We start from the raw sequence: 24602 nt of genomic DNA on the forward strand, positions 1-24602 counted from the left end.
AAGGTGTTAATGCTACACCCCATACATTATTTGTACGAGGGTGTTAATGCTACACCCCATACATTATTGTACGAGGGTGTTAATGCTACACCCCATACATTATTGTACGAGGGTGTTAATGCTACACCCCATACATTATTGTACGAGGGTGTTAATGCTACACCCCATACATTATTGTACGAGGGTGTTAATGCTACACCCCATACATTATTGTACGAGGGTGTTAATGCTACACCCCATACATTATTGTACGAGGGTGTTAATGCTACACCCCATACATTATTGTACGAGGGTGTTAATGCTACATCCCATACATTATTGTACGAGGGTGTTAATGCTACACCCCATACATTATTGTACGAGGGTGTTAATGCTACACCCCATACATTATTGTACGAGGGTGTTAATGCTACACCCCATACATTATTGTACGAGGGTGTTAATGCTACACCCCATACATTATTGTACGAGGGTGTTAATGCTACACCCCATACATTATTGTACGAGGGTGTTAATGCTACACCCCATACATTATTGTACGAGGGTGTTAATGCTACACCCCATACATTATTGTACGAGGGTGTTAATGCTACACCCCATACATTATTGTACGAGGGTGTTAATGCTACACCCCATACATTATTGTACGAGGTGTTAATGCTACACCCCATACATTATTGTACGAGGGTGTTAATGCTACACCCCATACATTATTGTACGAGGGTGTTAATGCTACACCCCATACATTATTGTACGAGGGTGTTAATGCTACACCCCATACATTATTGTACGAGGGTGTTAATGCTACACCCCATACATTATTGTACGAGGGTGTTAATGCTACACCCCATACATTATTGTACGAGGGTGTTAATGCTACACCCCATACATTATTGTACGAGAGTGTTAATACTACACCCCATACATTATTGTACGAGGGTGTTAATGCTACACCCCATACATTATTGTACGAGGGTGTTAATGCTACACCCCATACATTATTGTACGAGGGTGTTAATGCTACACCCCATACATTATTGTACGAGGGTGTTAATGCTACATCCCATACATTATTGTACGAGGGTGTTAATGCTACACCCCATACATTATTGTACGCAGGTGTTAATGCTACCATCACCCCATACATTATTGTACGAGGGTGTTAATGCTACACCCATACATTATTGTACGAGGTGTTAATGCTACACCCCATACATTATTGTACGAGGGTGTTAATGCTACACCCCATACATTATTGTACGAGGGTGTTAATGCTACACCCCATACATTATTGTACGAGGGTGTTAATGCTACATCCCATACATTATTGTACGAGGGTGTTAATGCTACACCCATACATTATTGTACGAGGGTGTTAATGCTACATCCCATACATTATTGTACGAGGGTGTTAATGCTACATCCCATACATTATTGTACGAGGGTGTTAATGCTACATCCCATACATTATTGTACGAGGGTGTTTAATGCTACATCCCATACATTATTGTACGAGGGTGTTAATGCTACATCCCATACATTATTGTGCGAGGGTGTTAATGCTACATCCCATACATTATTGTACGAGGGTGTTAATGCTACATCCCATACATTATTGTACGAGGGTGTTAATGCTACACCCCATACATTATTGTGGGAGGGTGTTAATGCTACACCCCATACATTATTGTGCGTGAGTCTTAGTGCTGCATCCCATACATTATTGTACGAGGGTGTTAATGCTACATCCCATACATTATTGTACGAGGGTGTTAATGCTACACCCCATACATTATTGTACGAGGGTGTTAATGCTACACCTCATACATTATTGTACACGGGTGTTTATACTACACTCTATATATTTTTGTGCGCGGGCGTTAATGCTACATCCCATATACATTATTATGCACGGGTGCTAATGCTACATCCCATACATTGTTGGGCGCGGGTGCTAATGCTATACCCCATATATTATTATGCATAAAAACTTTTCAGGAAAAAAATATATTTAAAAGAAACCTCAATAAGAGTCATTTTGTGTAGGCGTGATTTTAAAGTTATAAATCATTGTCATAACAGGTATATACAGAGGGACAGGCGTCTGTACAATAAAATCTTCCTTGTCGGATACAAACAAAAGACGTTCCAATAATAAAACTAGGTCACACAGTACTCTTTATTGGGTGTCGAATGTGTGCATTTATGATCCTTATAACAAGGAAGTTTAAATCTAGCCAAGGGAATACGGGGGAATTTATATAATTCGTTAATTTGTTATTCGCCACTGTAATAGGTGTAACATGTGCATTTATCAGGAACGGCAATACTTGTAAACAACCAACAAGTGTCTAGATGAGGTAATAGCACATTTACTTAAATATATGAATCTACGTTGAGGAACTAGGCGAGCTACGTACACAACTCTTAGCTAAACATTACAGGTAAGAGGAACTGTCTTTTTCTTTAATTTTTAACAAAGGAACCACGTGCACGTCCGGTTTTTTTTTATACGAAAGACTTCTACACATAGTAATGGAAATATATAGATTTAGAGATGCATGTAATTTGTATTTCAGCCTAAATTGACGTGATATAGTTTACATATATGTAGCTATTCTTGTGACAGTTTACTCATTATTATGATGTTGCTCTCTGTATATCTTATTGACATCACTGATGAATTCTACAAAGGTATACAATGTCATCTACGTAACTTGATTAGCTTTGGGTAAGACCACCGCATACAACGTCGGCATATTATAACATTGGGCGAATTAGCTGCAGTATAGTACAGCTCAAAAGACTTCTACACCGAAAATGGTGTTGTCCGGCCGAACGGGTACACATACACGTTCTATAGGCGAACAAGTCTGAAGAACATCTTTTTGCAAACAAAGCAGTCTAGCGAAAATTTGAATTTGTACGTTTATTTCATTTTGATGAAGTTTTTTTTAAAGCTTATGAATGTTCATTCCAGTATCCATTATTAGAGAGTAGTACGCCAAGATGTTATGGTATATTACTTGTCAGTGATACTATCGATCTTCATGTACATTTGTGCACCGGAGTTGAAAATGTAAAAAAAAAAGAAGTCAAACATTGGTTTGTTTACATTAGTGGATCAGATGTATACAGTTCTGCGCTTCTTTGGAATTTTCTATCAAAATGATATAAATAGTTACAATTATTAACCGGATTTTCATTTCGTCATTAGAGTTTCCCTAAATTACGAAATGTTCCATTCTAAATCATTGTCGACTCATTCGTTTGAAACAGTGGATATTTTCTGAAGTGTTATCACATTTCGATCAACTGTCCAGTTTGATGTATCGTGATGTGACATGTATACATATGTACAATCTACCATGCCAGGATGTATACCGGGCCGTCACGGGAAGTACATACTAAACACTTCATTTACACAGCTATTAACATCGCCACCCCCGCTCGCTGATTCATGCTTTAGTACTCTGCGTTATTGATTTTATATTCTGGAAATATTTTTAAAAAAAATATCACACACAAAAATATGTAGTCAGTCACCAACGCCTTAGGGAATTTTTAACTCACGTGCAAATACAAATGTGTATGCATTGTGTCAAACAAGTAAGGAAATCGACGCGCGTTAGACAACACACACGTATTGCAGTACACACGCACGTCAGATGTTGGGGTTTTGTGACCCAGCTAAGGAATCTGTCCCATCTCTTTTGCTAATTAGATCTAGTTTACGTTTGTATTGGATATTCAAAAAGTCGCTACGGTGGCTAAGTTTTGGAATAACATTTTGTATCTGTTCAAATTATAGGTAATACATACATATTTGTTTTTAAATGAAAATATCTATAACATCATAAGGATATAAAGTAGGTCTATTCCGTTTTTGCATATTACAGAGTTAGCTCCCTTGCGGGTAGGTATCAATTGTTCCGTCATTATTTTGTGGGTGCAATTTACGTCGGTTACTCATAAATGTATCACGTTACGCTTGCAAAAACATGACGTCACAATCAATAACTAACCGCAAGGGCAGATAACTCTTGCAATATGCAAATACGGAATAGTTTTATGTCACCTGTTATTTTAATGTTATTTTAAAAGCTGTTTGTTACGAATTCTAAAGTCTACATTTAATATGATATAAGGACTTGCGAACGACGAAACATAAGTTATCTCCCCTACATAAAAATATTGGCTCACATTATTTGGTTGGTATATGTATACAAATTGCGAAAGTAAAATATACTATCAACAAAACGATGGAATATTAATTTGATGATTAAACATGCTCCACCGCCGACAAATGGCATTTTATCACTATCAAAAACAAGAGCAGACGATTTAGTATTTTTCTTCAGTCACAAAAAAATTACCTACTTTACACCAATCCACCATTGGAAAGTTTGAGCTTCTACTTTTTTTTTCAAGTATGAAATATGAAAAATAATTAATTGCATCCCGAAAAAAAATCCGTGGTACTATATATATCCTATATGGAATGAAATACTGATTGCGCATGCACCAAAGGCAAAACGAATTATTCAATATTATTTTTTGTGTTAATAAGGCCATATATATACACGATTAAACACCAATTATTGTTCGAATAATGAATATCATTTATGCTCTGTCGGCGATGGAGCATCTTTAAGCAATTGTATTTCAAACATGTTTTGGTGAAAATCATAAAAATTTATGAAATTATCTACCGAGGTACTTGTACCTGAACAAAGAATCCCATTCAAGGGTAGTTCAAGTTCATGTATTTTTTTTTAATACAATTAATGTTCTGTCTGTAAGGAATTTTCGGTATTGTTAATAATGTAATCTACTAATGTGTGTGTACCACCCAATAATTTTTTTTATATAAAAACCTAAATCATGGAGTCAGTAGCAAGCATATATAACGCTGTCCGTTTTAAAACGATTAATTATGATTTTGACGTACTACAATGAACAGTATTTTGATGGGACTTAGAAGTCGACACACACCGATGTTTTTGCTATTTCTACAGAGGACGAATTTGACCATTTACCTGTAATTATGGTAACATGTTTTTTTTAAAGATATGCTCCACCGCCGACAGATCATAAATGATATTCATCATTTGAACAATAATTGGTGTTTATATATGTCTAAGTAACACAAAAAATAAAATAAAAAAGATTATTTTGCCTTTGGTGCATGCGCAATCAGTACTTCATTCCATAGGATATAGTACCATGGAATTTTTTCGGGATGCAATTAATTATTTTTCATATCTTTAACTTTAAGTAAAATTAGAAGCTGAAACTTCTCAATGTTGGTAATGGTGTAAAGTAAGTAGCTTTTGTAACTGAAGAAAATTACTAAATCGTTTGCTACTGTTTTTGATAGTGAAATAACACAATTTGTCGGCGGTGGAGCATCTTTAATGTTCTTATATGTATCACTAGGTTCTATCCGGTTGTAGCAGAGGACAAGAGTAAAATAGTGATACAGTTCCGGAGAGAAAGATATAGGCTAGAAAGTTGATTTCATCTTTTAAGATACAAAACTAATCATAATAATTTATTTTCGGAAAAAATAAGGGTATTGATGAATAATTATTATGATTTTTGTCTTTTTAGATTAACTTAGCATTAATTTTTTATAAATGTTTCAAAACCGCTGCGAAAAGAATGTTTGTAGATCTGTTCAAAAGAGTATATGTACATGCCCTATATATATGCTCTAGGATAACCATATGATCTAAATTATTATGAAATAAATTTCCAATTTACATAATAGTATATGCTTCTGGGTATATGTGTTTTGATTTGATATCCACATAATTATGTACTTAATAACGGTTGAAAATTCAGCCATATAATCGTAGGGTACTCTATGGAGTGACGTAAACAACAGTGAGCTAGCTTCCAAACTAAGTTACCTCCCTTGATTTTATTATCAAGTATTTAGTTTTCTGATTTTAAAATCAATAGAATTCAAAGTCAATCTTTGTGCATATTTTATATTTAAAATATAGTATAATTTGCCTTTACATTGATAAATATTTACATATTGGAATCATATAAAACCAATTGTAATAAAAACAGTTATAATAAAATTGACAGAATACGTATGTAAAATAATATGAAGATTCAGAACAGCCAAAGACCTTGATTAAATATTACGAATAATACTAATATTCATCGATGTTTGGGACTGTGGTGTTGTAATGACACTTCACGATATACGAATTTAAATTAAAAAAATGGCGTTCTTTCGTGGCTGGATACCTGATAATCACTATACATGCATGTAAAAAAATACCAGGATTTTACAAAATTTTGTGTTCATGAGGGTGAATATCCCTATAGTCCGCCAAACCCGCCTTTATTATTTAGCTATAGAATATCACTATACTCAATATCCATATGTGAAAGAGCTTTTTCTCTCGTATCTCTTTCGTTTGTGTTCTTCATAGTAAACCAGTGATAATAGAGGAAAATTACGCAAAATAGCGATGTCAAACAATCTTCTTCCGATATGTTCAGTAAGTTGATAACTCCGTGTAATAAAGAATTTAGGATTGTTTGTAACAAAAGGTTACTGGAAATCTAAACATTATCAACAAATAATACCTTCTTTTGTTGACCTCGATGGTAATGATATCATCACTGATGGTGTTTAGACTAAGCTAATTGTATACTTCTGATGCATTACGCTGTAAACGATAAAAACATCTTGATACGGGCATATTCTTATATCACGCCCGGGTGATCTGATTTGTATTTTTTTAATCTTGCATATGATATATAAAACTACTTCTAGTTTCATAATATTTCATTAGCAGCGTAATACAGACTTTTAATTAGTCCAAATTCACATGCAGACTCAGTAATCCACATTCTAAGGCATTGTGGTGAAACATTCCCCGGACTTTTGATATATCCACTGTGATTATCCGTTATCTGTTGCCCAATGATTTGATTGTCCAATAAAATTTATTCAAATGCAAATTAAATAACCCGAGGGTTTTCATAGAAACTGTACATTATAGTTCAAGTGGTTTGTACCCAGATGTACAGATCTAGAGGTGTTCATAAAAGTGGACATTTGGGTTGGTGTATAAATCAGGCCATTAAAGTAAATATGTTGTACAACAAAAATATACCCTAGTCATAAGTTGTCAATTTCATTTTTGTTTCCTTTCTCCGCTTTTCCAAGAAATGTTCATAGCATAAACACTATTGTTATTATCATTTATTATTTTTTTTACAAAAAACATCCTGTTTCATACCCCCGTTATTTACACTCGCGCAACTCTTTCCCTAATAAAATAGTTACAGACAACCTACCTAGTAACAAAGTATAAAAACTTATTGTATTTATATCTTGAATAAGATACAAAAAACCCACAAAAAATTATAATATCTGTTGATCCTGAATTTTACCAGCCATCACATACTTAAGTAGGATTTACAGTATCTTAATTACTGAATCGGGCTACACCCCTAGAGAAGCTGAAGTAGTCCACTTATGTAACGGTCATACAGATCAGGCACCAGTATAAAACCAGCCACGTATATTTGAGTTTTTGTTTACAGCTGGTGTTGATGGAGTAGAATTATGGTGACTTTTGGACCACTGTCTGGATTAGTGTCAACACTAAGTATCATAGTCATGGTAAGTTCGGTTTGATTTCCACGACCAAGCAGTAAAAATAAACTAAATTACTGCAAAAGTTAGATTAGTTCACTTCCATAAGGCTCACCTGCCAACATATATATTCAATTGCAAATCTTGACACGTACATAATGTAATTCACACATCGTCCCTGTACATCAATTGACCAAACTACCTTCTCATCTATGGTCGCTCACAAAGCCTTCAATTTTGCCAAATAATATTCCATGGTGCATGGATATAGCGACAATGATAGTGCCAATGGAGTGTCGATACCTATAACTAGCTATATGTGTTCCTGACACAGCTTATCATTAATATTAATTAATTATTTTAACTGAAAATCAACTGTTTCGTTAACAGTTTTTTTTCAATACTGTATCATACAGTTTCATCACTACACAGGCAGTATTTCTTCACGTGAATTTTACGTGAAATTCACGTGAAGAAATATTGGCTGTGTACACATTGTTTATTAAAGATGCTCCACGGCTGACAAAGGGTATTTTTTTCACTATCGAAAACAGGAGCAGACGATTTAGTATTTTTCTTAAGTTGCAAAAGTTACTTACTTTACACCATTACCGCCATTGAAAAGTTTGAGCGTCTAATTCTACTTAAAGTTAAAAATATGAAAAATAATTAATTGCATCCCGAAAAAAATCCGTGTGACTATATCCTATATGGAAGGAAGTACTGATTGCGCATGCACCAATTGCGAAATAAATCGTTTTATATTATTTTTTGTGTTAATGAGGCATATATATACACGATTAAACACCAATTATTGTTCAAATGATGAATATCATTTATACTCTGTCGGCGGTGGAGCATCTTTAAATAATATTAGTCATAGTTTACATAAATCTAACTTTCACATACTATTCCCCAATACACTTTACACACATGAACTGAACATTCGCAGTTTATATTAAAGCAAAAGTTATGTATTGACTAAGATCAAGATATATCTAATATTGACGAAGCGTTCAATTGGTGTCTCTTACAAATTACATGTACTTACAAGGCGGAAATGTTTAAAGTAAAACGTAAATTTGAATTCATCCAGTTCTTTTATTCCTCCAAATGAAGGGTTACACAAATTGAACAAAAATTGAACAAGGTAAAAAAAAATTATATATATGGATATTCAATATACAAAAAATGTAAAGCAGGAAATATACATACATATACTTGTAAGCGTAATACATGTAATTGGTAGAATTAACGATGAACAGAGTATCGATTTGAAATGAGACAATTCGATGTAAACCTTACATAAAATTGGCACAAGGTTTAGATAAGGAATGTTATGTTAGAATACTATAACAGAGGGTCACATACGCTACCAGAATAAAGAATAAACTCATTGAAATGTTAGAACTGATGCTTTGTGAAGGACAAAATTATATTATCATCACAAAGAGCCGGTGTAATATCGTCTGATCGACGGACAAGTATGGTCTTCAGATTGATCTAAAATGCATATACATAAACCAGGTTACAACCATTAAAGATGCTCCATGACAAACGGCACTATCCATTAGTACTTTTTCTTTATATTTTGTATAGCAACTATCTCCGAATAAGACTAGTTCCGGATTGTTACTAGGCTAATGTTTACACGTTTCAGCTAAGTTTGGAGATGATTTCGACAAACGCCATAGATTAAAAAAATAATACATTGACAATGGACTGTGAATTATCTTAAATCCATACAGGTCACTATTTTGACTCAGGCGTTGTTCACATTGTTCACTTTCTTCTACAAACAACACATAATATACAATACAACATACAATATGTTTCCATGTTAATATACTTTGTATATAGACAGATTGTTACTAATCATACAAACATCACTGTAGATCGTACCATATATCGGGTATATACCCTCTTTTGGACTTATAAATACTGCAATGATATGATATAAACGTATTAAAACAACTGTTTTACAGTACATTGAGACTTTACAATGCAAAAAAAAAAAAAAAAAACCAACAACGTAGTTATGGACTTATAAGTATAAGTTATATGAGTTATAAAGTATCTCTTATTTATGACGAAGTGTTCACATACTGTCGCTTATACTTTTTTACAAAGCGGAAATGTTAAAAGTAAAACGTAGTACTTGGAAATTTGAATGAAAATGCTCCAAAATTATCATGGACAGGCTATCCGGAAATTGTTGTTTTTTCATAAGGAAGTTCAGAACGTGACATCATATTGCTCCGCAAACAAGTCAGAAAAAAACCGTAAACTGTCAACTTGTCGATGTTGGTGTAAAGTGATAAACATGTTGTGTGCTATCGGTAAAGTGGATAAAAACAAAATCTTTATATTGATACAGGTAAGAAAATGGTCAGTGTTACCTTCATTTCGGATAATTTAGGATTTATTCTCCGAAAAGGTAAATTAAATATTGATGATAATTATTTTAAGTACAATCTTGTTCAGTATTAAGTATATACATGTCATCTTTTATTACATAATATCTTTCAATTGGGATATGGCTTTATTGGGGAAAGTTAATACAACTGACACAAAATGCACAAACGTTTTTATAGCATTATGTAACAAGAGGCCCATGGACATTAACGGTCACATGATTTCGGATATATAATGAAACAAAGACATATAAAAAACTATATATACTGGCCCTTTTATAAAGCTGACTTTTTAATTATGAAGAGTATTTGCTTCCGTCAAACCTGTGAATTTAGAAGATTTGACCCTATTTGCACCCGTCCCTCTGGTCCCCCAGGGGGTGTGCGAGGACCGATATGGATGTTAAAATGATATCCCAGGCTAATAATTCTAATCATAATTTACTCATTTCCTATGAAAATTGAGCAAATAATGTTCATAAATGTGTTTTTCCTATATAAACTAAAGAAAACTTGGCCCTCTCCCCAGGGGGTAACATGAGACTCCAGGGTCATATACATGTGATTCACAATTTTTATAAAACACTTAAGACCATTCCATCTATAAAAAAAGATCATGCCATCTATAAAACGTATTTGATTCTACCATTTCCGGACTTTTAATAAGAAGATTTTTGAAGTTTAAGCCTATTTTACCCTTTTTGGCCCCGCCCCTCTGCCCTTAGGGTGTCGTCCTGGACCAATATGGATATGATGTTAAAATGCCATCTCATGCTAATAATTCGAACTAATTTCAACTCATTTCCTTTGAAAATTGAGAATTGTTTTCCCTATATAAACTATAGCAAACTTGGCCCGCCTCCCCAAGGGGAAACGTGTGACCCCAGAGTCAAATAATTCCACCTATGAAATGTATTTGATTCTTCCATTTCCAGAATTTCAGATGAAATTTTTGAAATTTTAGCCTATTTGACCCCTTTTGACTTCGCCCCTAAGGCCCCTAGCCACTCATAGAAAATTTGTTTATAGGATAAATGGCCATCACATACTCATAATTTCCTATTACAAATAACCTATCAATGCTAAAAAATGTGTTTTCCCTATATAAACTATAGTAAATTTAACCCCTTCCCAGGGGAAAACAAGAGACCCCAGGGTCATATAATTCGCAATTTTTGTAAAGGACATTAAGGCCTGTATCTATGAAAAGTATTTGATTTTACCACATCTTTGAAAAGAGAAGATGATTTTTGAAATTTTAGTCAATTCTACCCCTTTTTGCCCATCTCACAGTCCCCTGGGGATGGGGATCATATAATTCACAAATTTTATTGGCCTTATGCCTTAGAAGTTTTGTGCAAAATTTCATTAAAATTGCTTCAGCAGTTTTGGAGAAGAAGTCGAAAATGTAAATTGTGTACGGACATCCGACGGACGATGCACGACGGGCGACGACGGACAAAAGGCGATTAGAATAGGTCACTTGTGACTTCGTCTCAGGTGACCATTTAATTCATATCTATGTATATAAATAGTTGGCTGGTTTGTAAATATTTACCTCTCCAAGAAGATTTATCCCCTTTTCCGATTTTGAATCCTGTTCTACTATCTATATCTTAATTGATATTATTACTAATGACATGAAACTCGTGTGAAGCCCTCTAAATATTTTTCGATACACGGAGTTAAAATCACTCAAGTTTTTATACCGAATCATAAGTGTACTATAATGATTAAGATGATGTTGATTATTATTTAGAACTCTCATACGTCTATTTCAATGTAAATGCATTATTTTTGTGCGTGATTGAAATAATCGCTTTGTCTGTTCCGATAGCCTTGCATGTAACGAACATTTCGTTTCGTATCGGATAGTTAGACTTAATATTATAATAAAAAAATATCAAGTGATGCACTTATGCACTACAGTAATAGTATAAAACCACCACATGATACGGATGTACAAAAATATATCTCATTGTCATGATTATCTGATAATTTCTTTATCACGATATCAATATATACGGTATGTTGCAGTGCACATTGCTTGTGGTTTTTATCACTCCCCCCCCCCCTTTTAACAAGCAAGTAATTTAATAAGTAAAAATGTTTGAAATACGTATTCCTTAATTATCCACAGATCTGCTGTTTGGTCGTCGGAGCGTTAAACAGGTCATGTGTTCCCATCACGTGTTCTCCAGGTCTGTATTCCAACACTGACAGTTAAACATTCATGCCTCTTGTGTTAATTCCATCTGTGAAAGAAAGAATTGTTTAAAAGCTGAAATACAAAAGTTTGAAAACTAAAATAAAAATTCCAAATCCTACTCATTTAAATTGGTCAGTTATTCCTAATCAAAAGGCAACATCAAGTTGTATAATGTGATGTCATAATAATGGAAAAAGGGAAAGCTACATTCGGCGTATCGACAGTCCAAACCTAATTACATTAAATCATCAAAATTACAAGGATTCCCTGTAGAGGTCAGGGTCTTAACGTTGAAGTTTCTTGTAATGAATGTTTTTATTATGAAATATGTATGCGGGTACTACTCTTCAAATTTTGATGGATGGAGAGCTATACACACAAAAAATCCTTCCTAGTTTGATCTAATGTCTGCTTTAACAAAAATAGAACAGGGCACGCCTTATCACATTCAAAGTGTGAATTTTAGTTTATTTAAGTTTATTTACCACACTAGTATCACAAATGAAGACGCCGCCATTTTGCTATATTTTAGAGTTATTCCGAACGACATATCAGAAAATCAAACCATCACTAAACTTATGGATTATATATTTGATCAGACAAGTATTTAAAGCTTGAAATGCAACGAGGAACAAAATATTCAAATAATCGTGCAGGGCGTTGCTTAGTCACAATAACAGACATTGCAATGATCAGACCTGTGTAGAAACTGAGAAATGACTTATAATACTATACATATATATAGCTTTAAATCCTTTCATTGATGATCTTGGTTTTTCCCCTATGGTTTTGGTCAATCCACAAACCAGAGGGAGAAGGCATGTGTCTCGGCTCGTCGCATTCCGATTACGTATGGAAGTATATACATTTATTTCTGACATTGTTTTTTTTAAATGATTAAATGGATTGGTATTGCAACTGTTTATTTAGTCCACACTGAAATATTCTAAAATATTAATCACATGGAACACATGAGCGTTATACGGAGGTTTATCCTTATTTAAGTAATATGTTGGCGAGGAACTCGTCAAAATCAGCAAAAATGTACGGTACATTGTAACGGGGAGCTCGTTCTGGAAACAACAGAAGATAAACAATGATCATTTTGGTATGGACATAAAAAGAAGAATAAATACTAGATAAAACAAAAGTCATAAATTCCCTCTACACTAGCATTGCGGTCGTGTACGTGTTCAGTATATTGGTATGTAATCCTGCACCTTTTATGATGAATCGTAATTAGAAATATTTTAAAGAATTAGAAATAGAATACGTATTGTTTCTGAATTTCCTTATCCTTGATGTGTCGTCAAACGTCTAGGGCCAGCTTGTTTTGTAGGTTATAAGATAGTGAAGTGTGACATGGACGGGGGACCAGACAAATGTATTCCATGTGAAAGAAACAGGGTTCAGCCCTTCAACATTTCCTCATGGGACGACGAGTTCCTCCATGAATGTATCCAAATTGACTCCGAAAATGAGTGTCAGCTCAAAGGTAAGTATTTGGCAGAATATGCACGTTAACGATGAAATCAATAAAAATGACCTGTCATAATTTTAACCATAAAATAAAATTACTATAACATAAAATTAAACAGAATAGTGTATTGATACCACACAAGTGATCGCCATTTTATGGTTTTGTGTAAATTTCCAAAGAAAATCCAAATTATTTCTTGTTTCAAATGAACTCTTGTTTAATGAATCTGAGGTCAACGAGGAAAGCGATGAATTAACAATCTATCCAATGTGATGTGTGGATTCAAATAACCTATAAACCGATATCATCTCTTTGACAGGCGCCATCCATAGCAGGTACAGGGACAGAGATCCGACGTGTTTGAAGACCTGCGAATGTGATGTGTCCAACTGTTATGTGGGCGCTACGGCATGCAAATGCAAGAAATATCCACCTTGTGGGGTCAACGAGCAGCTGAATAGTATCACTGGAGGTAGGATTTAGGACTATTCTATCTGAAATTATTATGCAAGGCTTTCTAACAGAATTATGTAAACTATAAACAGCATCGGCCAAAGAAGTAATATCAGCGGTTGTATTCCAGATAAACATGGATCATTACAAACACATGAACAACATACTATAAACAATATTTGTATATTTAATATCCATTAATTGCAATAAAACAAAGAAACATGAGCCGACGCTTCCTAAGCCACAAATAAAAATGTCACTAAGCATTAATAAGAAGAGAATCAAAAGTTAATATGTCATACAATTGTCATGAAGCATTGATGGGAAGAGAATAAAAAGTTTATACACTGTATTTCATAAAATTGTCATGAAGCATTTAGAAGAAGAGTATAAATGGTCAGTATTTCATAAAAAATTCTCTGAAGCATTGATAAAACTAAAATTCCATTACTTCATAAAAATGCCCTAAAGCAATGGGAAGAAGAGTATAAAAAGTCAATATTTCATGAAAATGTCATGGAGCATTGCTAACAAAAGTATAAAAAGTCAACAATTCAGATGAATGTATCATGATCTGGTAATATTATCATTTTACGGTTCATTTCTCATCGAAGAGGATCAAGTAGGTTACATTAGTGTACTCGGTGTATAATTTGCTAACATTTAATTCTGCTGTTTATTCTTTCTGTATCTATTGTTTGCGATTCTAGCCTGCGAGCCATGCCCACCTAATAAAGAAAAAAAGGAACGAGGTTGTTATCCATGTCAACATGTGTACACGTAAGTACTCGAGTTGTCTGCCTTCTAACACAAACATTGTAAATATCGATCCCCAAAATCGGTTTATCACTTAAGGATGTACTCCTCTGAATAGTCAAAATTTTCTTGTATTAAACTTTTTTTCTCATATAGCCATAATTCCCTAATGAGTTGTTTGATATGTATGGATGTTTGTAGAATTTATTTTCAAGTAGTCTTCATTAAAAATATACCAGTTATGATTAATAAGAGTCATATTTTTTCTTAAAATAACAACATATGCTACCCCTACCCCTTAATTTTGAGCTCCAAAATGCACTATTTTCAGCCATTTTTCTCAAATTTAACCCTTTATAGAAATTAGTTCTGGTATTAAACAATAGTTTGCATATAAATAGGGAAAGGGTTGTTCTTTCTAAATTCCCCATTTAAATATTTATTATTTTTCAATATTTTTGACTTAAAATAAAAGTGCTCAAATTACCATTAAATGTAGAAATAAAGTGACAAAAGTGTATCATTTCACACATTAATGTTCAATATTTGAATTAACACGAACTCAGTAAAGATTTACAGCAAAAATTAACTCGATACAGCTGAAAATGCTGACGCGGTGATGATTTAAGTAAAAACAATATAAGTAAAATATGGGAAAACAGTGGCTCTACTCAAAGCAAAAAAAGACACAATTTCAAAATGGCCGCCAAATGGGCCATTTCTTAAAATCGCTGTGTAAAAAAAATCTACTAAAAATAGAAATGTAATTGTTTGACAAAATTTTCTACAGACCACATGCTACAGATATTGATAAATCGTATTTGAAAATCTCATAACGTTTTTTATCTATGTTGAAACGAGACTTCAACGGGACTGAAACCACAGAAGAATACATCCTTAATGCTGCTTTCTTCAATTCGTAATAGATATTCGCCCAATTTTCTGTCAAAACATAATAACGAGCAGCATTTGTTGGCCATTTATCAGAAGTATAGCTGTGAGAATGCTTGTTGCCTTTATATTCATAAGCTCGGAATCGAGATATAGATATATACTACATGTAATAGAGGCATTGCGTCTTGTACGAATAAGCCTTACTTACTGCGTCATGAGAAAAGTCTACGACTTCACAGTAACTTTAAATTCAAATATTTACGTAAGATTGAAATTGTATACTTGGTAGAGTCTACAGTGTAATATAAACGCGCCTGCTGTTTTGGCAAATTTGAATTCCAAAGCATTATAACAATTTTATCTGGAGGTGCAAAACTAATTCATTGCACAAAAATATTTCAATGCGAAAAAGTTTGCCACTCTATTTTAAACAGTGAAGCGTTTGTAATAAACAAAAATATCCTTAAGTTTATCTATCAATACAGATCTGTGATTGACGATACTTATCTACTTTCAGGAGGAGAACAGACAGCCCGTTAGCACCTCCAAAAAGGACTGAGGCCTCTATATTAGGTAATAGACTGCTTAAACTCCAGAAGATTCGAGTCGTCTCAAATACATTATAACGTGAGATTTGTATACAACCCTCTTACATAATTCTGTTTATCATTAATTTTATCATTTTAACTAGTTCCATTGTTTCCATTTTTGTCTCCTCCTAAAGTTTGCGTCACAATGCAGTAAATAACTTATATGATATCCTTTGTTGATTTTTTTATGAGATTTTAGGTAACAAAGGCTGTTTGTAAAGACAATTCGTCTGAAAGGAGTTTAAGTATGAATTTTATAAAATGTTATTCAATTTATTTATTCAATACCTTATATATATATATAAATATATATATAAATGTGTGTGTGTCTTTTCAGTAATACGCACCGAGAGGTATGTATATTTCTCTTGATTATTTTTGCTTTTGGAGAAATGTTTTAAATGAATTCTATGCAATTTTGAATATAAAATAACTTGACTTTTACTCCTTAAACAACTTTGCCTGTTTCGTGGTTGTCACAAGGAAATCTATATTTATTTATGACCTTGACAGGGATACTACGGAGCTCCCCAATACGACACTCGGAATGCCACACTCGACCAAAGGCTATATGTCGGCTAATGGCACGGGGCAAATAACAGGTAATTAATCAACTTCACATAAAATTACAGTAATATATTTGATTTGGAATTCGCTTATCGAATTCCAAACGGACTCAATCATACAAATAGTTTGTTACAAAAATAGCGCGGAGAAAACATTCATTTTATTTCCTTACACAGGTTTATTTTCATTGTATCTTGTTATTTAATAATTACTCCGGTAAAACTACAAAAAAAAATCAATAAAAAAAATCACTTTGAGTGTTGGTTACACGTGTAAATTTGTACTAATATTACATAATGCTATAATAGGTGTAGATTTTTTGTTTTATTTCTAATTTATTCCTGAAAATTCATAACTGAATGTGCTATATTCGGGTTTTACTGTATTCTGTATTTGCATAATAGATAATTATCAACCCTTGCGGGTAGGTATTGATTGTGACATAATGTGTTTGCGAGCGTAACGTCATACTTTTCCGAGAAAACGATGTGAATTGCGCACAAATTAATGACGTCAGAATGGATACCTGTCCACAAGGGAGATAACTCTGTAATATGCAAAGACGGGATATTTACGGAAGTGTTTGAGTGTACCCCTTTCACTGAACACTAAACGCCCACCTATATCATTAAAAAATATTACTTTATGTTTATGTTTTCTGTGTTCAAATATTTCATAATTTATCGAAGAGAAAGCATCCCTTAATAAAAAAATTATTCGGGGGGGGGGGGGGGGGGGGGGGGGGGGGGGGGGGAAACTTTTCTGCAAAAGACACATGTAATGGAAAAGTATACATGTAAAACTAATTTCCGATTTTCTACAGCAACTTACAGTGTACCTTGTTTTCGCAGGTGATGCAGCCATACAGACCAAGCCCATTGTGGACATGATAACACTTAGTATCGACAAAAGGTAGATAATCACGTGTATGCACACATCTTAAAACCCTTGTTTGAGCAATAACCCTATTTAGCACTCTTTGCTCATGAAACCATGTTTTATTGCATGTAATATATCAGTTATCACATTTTTCAGTACGAGCTAAACTCAAACCTGCGCTAACTCGATGTAAATATTTTTTTTTCTAAAATTTGATAATGCTCACATTAATAACAGTACACCTCTATGATACCATCATCAGAATAAAACAAATATATATATTAAAACATTAACATCGTATCGATACATGAATTAAATAGCTCTCTTTTGTTTTTTATCGAGCAGGAGATATCTAAAAGATACCAAAACCGGTTTTTTTAAAATTCTTTTTCTTAACTATGACGATAGCAGGAAACAAGCTTATGGCTACCCTCGATGTTAATGTTCCGTTTTTATTTTTAGCACTATGGTCACCATTATCGCTGTGGGAGGTTCTGTGCTTCTAACGATAGTTATCGTCACCATTTGCCTTCTCAGATTCTACAGGTGCCGAAAACGCACCAGAAAGTTTCAGTACAACAACAACTACGACGGAAAAAATCCAAGTAAGTCCATTCGGTTCTCATTGTTTTTGTCCACTCCCAAATAACAAAAATCTATAACGGTTTTTTTGATGAATAAATGTAGCAAGAGCAGATATCTATCATCGGAAACATCGACATTATGCAAATACGACTGCAATATATTTGTGCTGCGAATCATCAACCTTTTGTTCTTAACTGAATATTAGATTTCATTTTTATTTATTTTAATTATGTAACAATAAAAAATATATATTACATGTCACCGTGTGAAATCACTATATTCACAGATGCATTATAGTATATGGATTTATTGGCATTCTTATCTACATCTATTTTATGTCTCCTATTGTAGATAATTTAACAATAATACAAGAAAACTCGTTGCTGCTAAATTTGAAGGACAATAATGTCAACGCCGTCCGTGAATTGGCGGCTAACTCTCACAACAGTGGCGACAATGTCACTCACACCAACTCGCAAGTTTTAAAACTGGAGAATAGTACCACAGGACAGCCAGGTTAGTCAAAGTAAAACATATCACATGTAAAGTCGACAATGTCCCTCACACCAACTCGCAAGTTTTAAAACTGGAGAATAGTACCACGGGACAACCAGGTTAGTCAAAGTAAAACATATCACATGTAAAGTCGACAATGTAACTCACACCAACTCGAAAGTTTTAAAACTGGAGAATAGTACCACGGGACAACCAGGTTAGTCAAATTAAAACATATCACATGTAAAGTCGACAATGTTACTCACACCAACTCGGAATTTATAAAACTGGAGAATAGTACCACGGGACAGCCAGGTTAGTCAAAGTAAAACATATCACATGTAAAGTCGACACTGTCACTCACCACACCAACTCGAAAGTTATAAAACTGGAGAACAGAACCACGGGACAACCAGGTTAGTCAAATTAAAACATATCACATGTAAAGTCGACAATGTGATGATGGTATGATGTCACTCACGCCAACTCGCAAGTTTTAAAACTGGAGAATAGTACCACGGGACAACCAGGTTAGTCAAAGTAAAACATATCACATGTAAAGTCGACAATGTAACTCACACCAACTCGAAAGTTTTAAAACTGGAGAATAGTACCACGGGACAACCAGGTTAGTCAAAGTAAAACATATCACATGTAAAGTCGACAATGTTACTCACACCAACTCGGAATTTATAAAACTGGAGAATAGTACCACGGGACAGCCAGGTTAGTCAAAGTAAAACATATCACATGTAAAGTCGACACTGTAACTCACACCAACTCGAAAGTTTTAAAACTGGAGAATAGTACCACGGGACAACCAGGTTAGTCAAATTAAAACATATCACATGTAAAGTCGACAATGTTACTCACACCAACTCGGAATTTATAAAACTGGAGAATAGTACCACGGGACAGCCAGGTTAGTCAAAGTAAAACATATCACATGTAAAGTCGACAATGTCACTCACTCCAACTCGGAAGTTATAAAACTGGAGAACAGTTCCACAGGGCAGCCAGGTTAGTCAAAGTAAAACATATCACATGAAAAGTCGACAATGTCACTCACTCCAACTCGGAAGTTATAAAACTGGAGAACAATTCCACAGGGCAGCCAGGTTAGTCAAAGTAAAACATATCACATGTAAAGTCGACAATGTCACTCACTCCAACTCGGAAGTTATAAAACTGGAGAATAGTTCCACGGGACAGCCAGGTTAGTCAAAGTAAAACATATCACATGTAAAGTCGACAATGTTACTCACACCGACTCGAAAGTTTTAAAACTGGAGAATAGTACCACGGGACAGCCAGGTTAGTCAAAGTAAAACATATCACATGTAAAGGAAGTGTACGATCTAAAGTTGTCTCCACGGGATGTATGCTTAAAGTTGCCAGTATAGCTAGGGTTAAAATATAAGAATGGTGGTGTGGATTCATCTGGCCCAATTGTTCTATCTTTTCTAACTTATTGAAGTGATTGATGGGTTACCGCGATATCACAAGGGTGTATTGCTGTATTGTATTTCATTGTAGTTATGCCCCTATTTTACCCGAGTACTGACTCAGAGCAGACACTAGTTTCTGTTATAGATTTTAATATGGCATGGTCACGTAGACAGAGAGATATTGAGAATACGTTATACGCAGAGAACGTTCTTCGTGGTTCTTACACTCTTCACTCGGTATTTTTGTTTGATCTTAACTTTCAGAAAGTGGTTACGGAACTGGGATTAATGAAGCGAACATACCATCATCACATGGACGGTCACTCCGCACGCGCACCGCCAGTCCGAACAGTCTTCGTATTCCCTGTCGTCCTGGACAGTTCACTACCGGAACACCTCTTAATTCTCCTGAATATTTTCTCTCCGGAACACCCCTACCCACAGAACACGACGAGGAATCCACTCATGTGAAAAGTATCTCTGGATAAAATAAACTTATCAATATTAATTTACATATATAATGGATATGGATTATAGCACTAATTGATGTCAAAATGTTTGATTTTCTGTTCATGAGGCATTTTTGTTCACGTAAAGTCATGTGTGCTGGTATCACCTTTGGTTCCATTGACACAACCCTGTGGTTTCCTTCTTTGTGTAAATGTACACTAGCGTAACAATGCACTTGTTCTATGTGTCTTGACTGTTTACTATTACATATTGTTATACTTAGTGTACCAATATAATGGACATTTAAAATAATTACATAACAAACAACAGCTTTACATGTTGTGTTAATAGGACGTTTCACACACAACACATACAGGAGAGGCCATCCTTAATTTACCCTGACTGTTAATAGGACGTTACACACACAACACATCATATACACAGGAGGCCGTCCTTAAATGGCCCTGACTGTTAATAGGACGTTACACACACAGCACATCATATACACAGGAGGCCGTCCTTAAATGGCCCTGACTGTTAATAGGAAGTTACACACACAACACATCATATACACAGGAGGCCGTCCTTAAATGGCCCTGACTGTTAATAGGACGTTACACACACAGCACATCATATACACAGGAGGCCGTCCTTAAATGGCCCTGACTGTTAATAGGAAGTTACACACACAACACATCACATACACGGGGGGCCGTCCTTAAATGACCCTGGCTGTTAATAGGACGTTACACACACAACACATCACATACTAGGGAGGACGTCCTTAAATAACCCTGGCTGTTAATAGGACGTTACACACACAACACATCACATACACGGGAGGACGTCCTTAAATGACCGTGGATGTAAATAGGACGTTACACATACAACACATCACATACACGGGAGGCCGTCCTTAAATAACCCTGGATGTAAATAGGACGTTACACACACAACACATCACATACACGGGAGGCCGTCCTTAAATGGCCCTGACTGTTAATAGGACGTTACACACACAACACATCACATACACGGGAGGCCGTCCTTAAATGGCCCTGACTGTTAATAGGACGTTACACACACAACACATCATATACACGGGAGGACGTCCTTAATTTACCCTGACTGTTAATAGGACGTTACACACACAGCACATCATATACACAGGAGGCCGTCCTTAAATGGCCCTGACTGTTAATAGGACGTTACACACACAGCACATCATATACACAGGAGGCCGTCCTTAAATGGCCCTGACTGTTAATAGGAAGTTACACACACAACACATCACATACACGGGGGGCCGTCCTTAAATGACCCTGGCTGTTAATAGGAAGTTACACACACAACACATCACATACACGGGGGGGGGGGGGCGTCCTTAAATGACCCTGGCTGTTAATAGGACGTTACACACACAACACATCACATACTAGGGAGGACGTCCTTAAATAACCCTGGCTGTTAATAGGACGTTACACACACAACACATTGCATACACAGGAGGACGTCCTTAAATGGCCCTGACTGTTAATAGGAAGTTACACACACAACACATCATATACACAGGAGGACGTCCTTAAATGGCCCTGACTGTTAATAGGACGTTACACACACAGCACATCATATACACAGGAGGCCGTCCTTAAATGGCCCTGACTGTTAATAGGAAGTTACACACACAACACATCATATACACAGGAGGCCGTCCTTAAATGGCCCTGACTGTTAATAGGACGTTATACACACAGCACATCATATACACAGGAGGCCGTCCTTAAATGGCCCTGACTGTTAATAGGAAGTTACACACACAACACATCACATACACGGGGGGGCCGTCCTTAAATGACCCTGGCTGTTAATAGGACGTTACACACACAACACATCACATACTAGGGAGGACGTCCTTAAATAACCCTGGCTGTTAATAGGACGTTACACACACAACACATCACATACACGGGAGGACGTCCTTAAATGACCGTGGATGTAAATAGGACGTTACACATACAACACATCACATACACGGGAGGCCGTCCTTAAATAACCCTGGATGTAAATAGGACGTTACACACACAACACACATCACATACACGGGAGGCCGTCCTTAAATGGCCCTGACTGTTAATAGGACGTTACACACACAACACATCATATACACGGGAGGACGTCCTTAATTTACCCTGACTGTTAATAGGACGTTACACACACAGCACATCATATACACAGGAGGCCGTCCTTAAATGGCCCTGACTGTTAATAGGACGTTACACACACAGCACATCATATACACAGGAGGCCGTCCTTAAATGGCCCTGACTGTTAATAGGAAGTTACACACACAACACATCACATACACGGGGGGCCGTCCTTAAATGACTCTGGCTGTTAATAGGAAGTTACACACACAACACATCACATACACGGGGGGGGGGGGGGCGTCCTTAAATGACCCTGGCTGTTAATAGGACGTTACACACACAACACATCACATACTAGGGAGGACGTCCTTAAATAACCCTGGCTGTTAATAGGACGTTACACACACAACACATCATGGCTCACAGTTACAGAGTGAGGACATATATTAAATAATAGCTAGCTGTGGCAGAAGATCGTTACTGGCACTATTTAAATAAAACCCATGCCCAGCTCAGTTAAACAGTGCAGCCTATTTCTATATACATTTGTAGTATCCAGTTAAATTGTTCAACTATTTTAGTAGAAGCTTTTCAAGCTCCAAGTTAAATTGTCAAGTATAACATAGCTATTGTATTCAAGTTTTTGCAGTGGCCGTATTAATGATAGCCAATGTTGGCTCAGCAGATAAATGACACTCAAATGTATAGCTGGTGTGGCTACAGTTATAGTGAGCACTATATTTATATAGCTATTAGTGGCACCAGTATACGGATGGCAGTATTGCATATACGCCATATCTGGCTCCATTTACATGTGACAGTATTTATATAAAGCTATTGTTGGCTCCCAGTTACAGTGGCAGTATTTTACATATAGCTATTGTGGCTCCAGTAACATTGGCACTAATTCATATATAGCTAATGTGGCACCAGTTAAAGTGGCACTATTTTATGATAGTCTATGGTAGGCTCCCGATACAGTGGCTAACTATTTATATATAGCTATTGTCGGCTCCAGGTTACAGTGGGCACTAATTTACAAATAGCTATTGTGGCTCCAGTTACAGTGGCATTCTATTATACATATAGCAATTGAGGCACCAGTTATAGAGGCAACCTATTTATATCATAGCTATTGTGGCTCCATTTACAGTGGCATTATTTATATTGAGCATTGTAGCTCAGTTACAGTGGCACTATATATATATAGCTATTGTGCTTAGTGAGCCAGTATATAGTAAGCTATTGATGCTCCACTTTTGGAAGTAATATAGCTACTTGTGGCGTCCATTTACAGTGGCATGTATTTCTAAAATAGCTATTTTGGCTCCAGTTTACGGGTCGGCAGTATTTTATATAGCTATTGTGGCTCCATTTACAGTGGCATCTTCATTTATATAGCTATTGTGGCTCCAGTTACAGTGGCAGTATTTATATATAGACTATTGTGGCTCAAGTTACAGTGGCACTATTTATATATAGCTATTGTGAGGCTCCAGTTACAGTGTCCAACTATTTATATAGCTATTGTGGCTCCATGTTACAGTGGCAGTATTAATATCAGTTCTATTGTGGCTCCAGTTACAGTGGCACTATTTATATATAGCT

General features: G+C 35.5%; 1 protein-coding gene across 4 annotated transcripts; it reads left to right on the top strand.

Annotated features, from left to right (window-relative positions):
• The first annotated feature begins 2194 nt into the window (after positions 1–2194).
• On the top strand, positions 2195–23403 carry LOC138314742 (uncharacterized). Of its 4 annotated transcripts, XM_069255248.1 has the most exons (13): positions 2195–2444; positions 7576–7654; positions 12182–12242; positions 13590–13745; positions 14050–14202; positions 14894–14963; positions 16351–16406; positions 16761–16776; positions 16937–17025; positions 17842–17902; positions 18332–18474; positions 18806–18970; positions 20662–23403. In XM_069255248.1, the coding sequence occupies exons 2-13, from the start codon at positions 7598–7600 to the stop codon at positions 20883–20885; spliced, it is 1251 nt and encodes a 416-aa protein (XP_069111349.1). In that variant the 5' UTR covers positions 2195–2444; positions 7576–7597; the 3' UTR covers positions 20886–23403. The 4 variants fall into 4 exon arrangements, with proteins under 4 accessions (XP_069111349.1, XP_069111355.1, XP_069111341.1 ...); XM_069255254.1 differs by lacking the exon at positions 7576–7654; XM_069255240.1 differs by lacking the exons at positions 2195–2444; positions 7576–7654 and adding an exon at positions 9706–10004.
• Positions 23404–24602: the final 1199 nt, after the last annotated feature.

This window comes from Argopecten irradians, chromosome 1 (assembly GCF_041381155.1).
Source record: "Argopecten irradians isolate NY chromosome 1, Ai_NY, whole genome shotgun sequence".
In the NCBI taxonomy this organism is placed as follows: Eukaryota; Metazoa; Mollusca; class Bivalvia; order Pectinida; family Pectinidae; genus Argopecten; species Argopecten irradians.